The 3,658-nt window shown below is 38.5% G+C and overlaps 1 protein-coding gene across 4 annotated transcripts in view; it reads right to left on the bottom strand.

Annotated features, from left to right (window-relative positions):
* The window catches only part of LOC107092921 (ankyrin-3-like), a 168,710-nt gene that overhangs the window by 111,506 nt on the left and 53,546 nt on the right, over nucleotides 1–3,658 (bottom strand). For all 4 annotated transcript variants that reach the window (XM_015387702.1, XM_015387693.1, XM_015387642.1 and 1 more), the window contains one exon: nucleotides 1,199–1,297. In XM_015387702.1, coding sequence (XP_015243188.1) covers nucleotides 1,199–1,297 — 99 coding nt within the window. The remainder of the gene's footprint in view (nucleotides 1–1,198; nucleotides 1,298–3,658) is intronic.

Here is a 3,658-nt window from a genome sequence, read left to right as displayed (position 1 = left end):
CCAATACCGGTATAAGGGTATCAGTATTGGTGCAATACTAGTATATTTGCACAGATTCTTTTCCATAATATAATGAATCCACATTTGTAACCTTCATTTTGTATTCAATCAGGTTATTTTTGTCTGATAACATGTTTTAAAAAAAATCAGTACATTTAGATGACATAATAGTAACAACAACAAAAGCAATCGTTTCCCCTGGAAATAAACTTTTGTCAGGTATAATCCCTCATTTTAAAAGTAAACATTTAGTTTTAATCAGATTTTATTCGGGCAGGCCTTAATTAATAATAACCTAAAAGACGTTACTGTATCGGATGTTCGTGCATTGGTAGGCAATCTAATCAACTATTCATTTCAAATGTTTCCCCAGTTTCACATTTTTTTTTTAGAAGTGTTATCTTTTTAATTAAATAGGTGTAAATTTAAGTAAATTCAGCACTTATGCATGATACTGCCTGATGGATTAAATGAAAGCCTGCAGCTGTGCTGCAGCAGTAACAAGAATTGAAAAACCAGGGAAACAAGCCTTAAGGGACCATAATATTTCCTGCAAAGTGAGCAGAGGAATCTCTGGGTCTGAGAGATTTCCTTTCTCGCGCGTTTTCTTGATTGGGATAATCACTCACATTAAATATCCTCCCATGGATCAACAGAATCATCTCCTCCACATTAAGTCATCAGAAACACATTAATGGACATGATAATGTGATATAAAAATGATTTATTTGTGAAAATCTCCTGGTGTTGATTTACTATGAAGCAATTTGCTCTTTATAGTTCAACATTATCAGCTTTAGGGTCCAAACGTGCAGATTTACCAAATGTTTTAATAAAGGCACATTTCACAGACTGATTGACTGTTGCAAAATAAAACCCCTGATTGTTGAAGAGTCTCACTAATGTTTCAAAGCTAACTAAACATCAGAGCATGTCAAAAACAACTTCTGTATTTTACTTCTCAGCTTCAGGTTCTGACACAGATATTATCATTGGTGCTGTGGTCACAGAGTCCACTTTAAATGTGTGTGTGTTGACTATTGAATATAGGCCAAGCTGCACAGCAAAAGCTGCTGACACAGCAAACACACAGATTGATGCTGTTTGCACAACAGTTTGTGCAGCTTTCATAAACATGCATGCATGCACACACTCCCCCATACTTTGCAGTATGCATGTGTGTTTGAGTGTGTCGTACCTGAGACTGTGCATTGACGTTTGCACCATTTGTGACGAGCTCCTTCACCACGTCGGTCTGTCCAGCAAGGGAGGCGATGTGCAGCGCGGTGTTTCCTTTCTGCTAGCACAAACAAACAGCAAACAAATAAGCTAAAAATCACTTTTAATGACTGAAAATGTGTTTTTTCAAAGTGAGCTACATAAACTTTTTTATACATTGAGCAAATAGTTCATTTTTAGAGTCCAAGCCCAGTTCTGAGGTTGCTGTTCTTTTTTTTGAAAATCCAACAAGATCCCTGTCCAGTACAAGAGCAGAATCAAAAATCCGATTGGCAACAATGAAATAAGAACAACACAGCATTCATCTGTGATTCTGTATCCATTTTGGTGTTAAACCTGAAAACTTCTTTAAACTGTCTGATTACTTGCAGTTAGAGGAGGGTTTAAAAAGGACTGTGTTATTTACGTCTTTCTCTATAAAAGTAAAAAAAAAAACATTTGATCGGGTATTTAAATGTTTTGATGTCAATTTTAAACCGAATTTTAGTCATTTCTTCCAAATGACAGGATATATAATCCACAGATCTTTAATTATTGAAGCCTGGGAGATGCGTTGTTTAGAAAATGTAACCCAGCAGCTTCTGCCTCAGCAATTCTGCTTCAATTAGATCTAAAACGCATTAAATGGTTAATATGAGGAGCTAATTGATTTGTTATGCAAGGACCCTGAAAAAAGTACAAATTACTCTATACAATATTTTACTCCTTCAGAAAAACTTTGTTAGAATAGCAGTCAGGACCATGCCTATCCTCTGCACCAGTGGCTTGTTTTTTTGTTTTTTTTTACTGTAGGCTGAAAGTAAAAGGGGGTATGAGAGAGGGGGAGACACATGCGGCAATGGACCACAGGCCGGATTCGAACCCAGGTAGGCTGCGTGGAGGACTAAGGCCTCTGTACATGGGTCGGAGGCCCTCTTAAGGAGGCTCAAACTGAAAATCAAAACATGTTGCATATCTATACTGATGTGGAATGGGTAATGTGTTAGGAACAAAGGGAAGCCATATCATTTGATGAAAATAGAAAATTACTAACCTACAGTGGAATTCATCTGAAGTCACCAATAAAGGGAAAAATGTAATTGCAGCAACTAAAAATGGCGCTCAAAAGCCTGGCCCCAGGGTCTCTACATGCTTGTATACAAGACAGCAGGAACGACCTCAGACTAGTAGACCCATCGCACCTGTGAGGGCTTCTAACAATGGCTCTAAGAATTGACCCTGATACCTAATAACAGTCAGGGTACAGTAACATAGTTTATGCTTTGTACTGTAGGTCTGTATCCCATCATGAATATGCATTGACCTAATCAACACTGACCCCCACCAAACCGATCAAACCGATGCTGGCAGATTCTCCTGACCCTTTCCCATCCATCAACTGAGTTCAGACTCTGCTTCGATCTGTGGAAGTATCAGGGCTCTAGGCCAAACCTGCCAGTTCCAGTGTTCCCTGGAAAGTCCCGGTGAAGCACTGCAGCTCACAATTGACATTTTAACAGTCTGCTGATCCGACCATTCAATTCAGTTCATTTATATAGCGCAAATTCACAACACTTGTTATCTCAAGGCACTTTATAGAGACAATTCAACCAGATCATACAGTCAGATCAGCTGAAAGTTTCTATCTAGAGAAAACCAGCTGACTGCATCGTGTTAATCTTCATTAAACGTATAACTTCTTAAAGGCAATCAGTTGGGTTTCTGTCTGTATGATTTGGTAGAATTGTCTCTGTAAAGTGCCTTGACAACATTTTGCAAATTTATGCTACATACATGAAGTGATTTCAAATAAATTGAGACTGCAAAAATCTACCTGAATTACAAAATATATAAAGAAATCAACAATTGTTTTCATGCAGGGTGAGAGAAACAACGAACATCAACAATCAAATGAATAAGCTGAACCGCGTGTTGAAATGGGAGCTCACTGTTTATATGGATGCACCTGTTACATGTCTGAAAGCAATAAAGAGCAGCAGCTGTTGTCATTCGGTCATTCTTGCTGTTGGAGCTCAGTAAAATTCACTGCAGCAAAGAACAACAGCACAAACACAGTGCTTTGGCCCCTTTAGGGCCCACTGTCTTTCACATTTTAAAGCTTTTCCCGTTATTTTCCTATCACCACCAACCCCAAGAACCACTGCCTGTTCTCTTCCTAACTAATTTCTTCAAAAAACCCAAGATTTCACAAGGACAGGGTTAGACCTTTTCTTTTTTCAAGGTTGGAGCAAATTTGGAGCTCATCATTTTACCCGGTGACCATCCAGAGTGCACCACCACCGAGTAGAGCTCATTAACGTTAGTTAAGCTACAGCTGATTTATATTTTTGTGAGCAAGATGAGTAAACATTCTGCAAACCACAAAAATCAAACCTGCAGCTATAATTAAATGGCCGGTTGACCCTGACTTTTATGGAGG

The sequence above is a fragment of the Cyprinodon variegatus genome, unplaced genomic scaffold (assembly GCF_000732505.1).
Source record: "Cyprinodon variegatus isolate N-32 unplaced genomic scaffold, C_variegatus-1.0 Scaffold18, whole genome shotgun sequence".
Classification (NCBI taxonomy): domain Eukaryota; kingdom Metazoa; phylum Chordata; class Actinopteri; order Cyprinodontiformes; family Cyprinodontidae; genus Cyprinodon; species Cyprinodon variegatus.
Note: the sequence above shows the minus strand (reverse complement) of the source record. Positions and strands in the feature narration are given on the sequence as shown.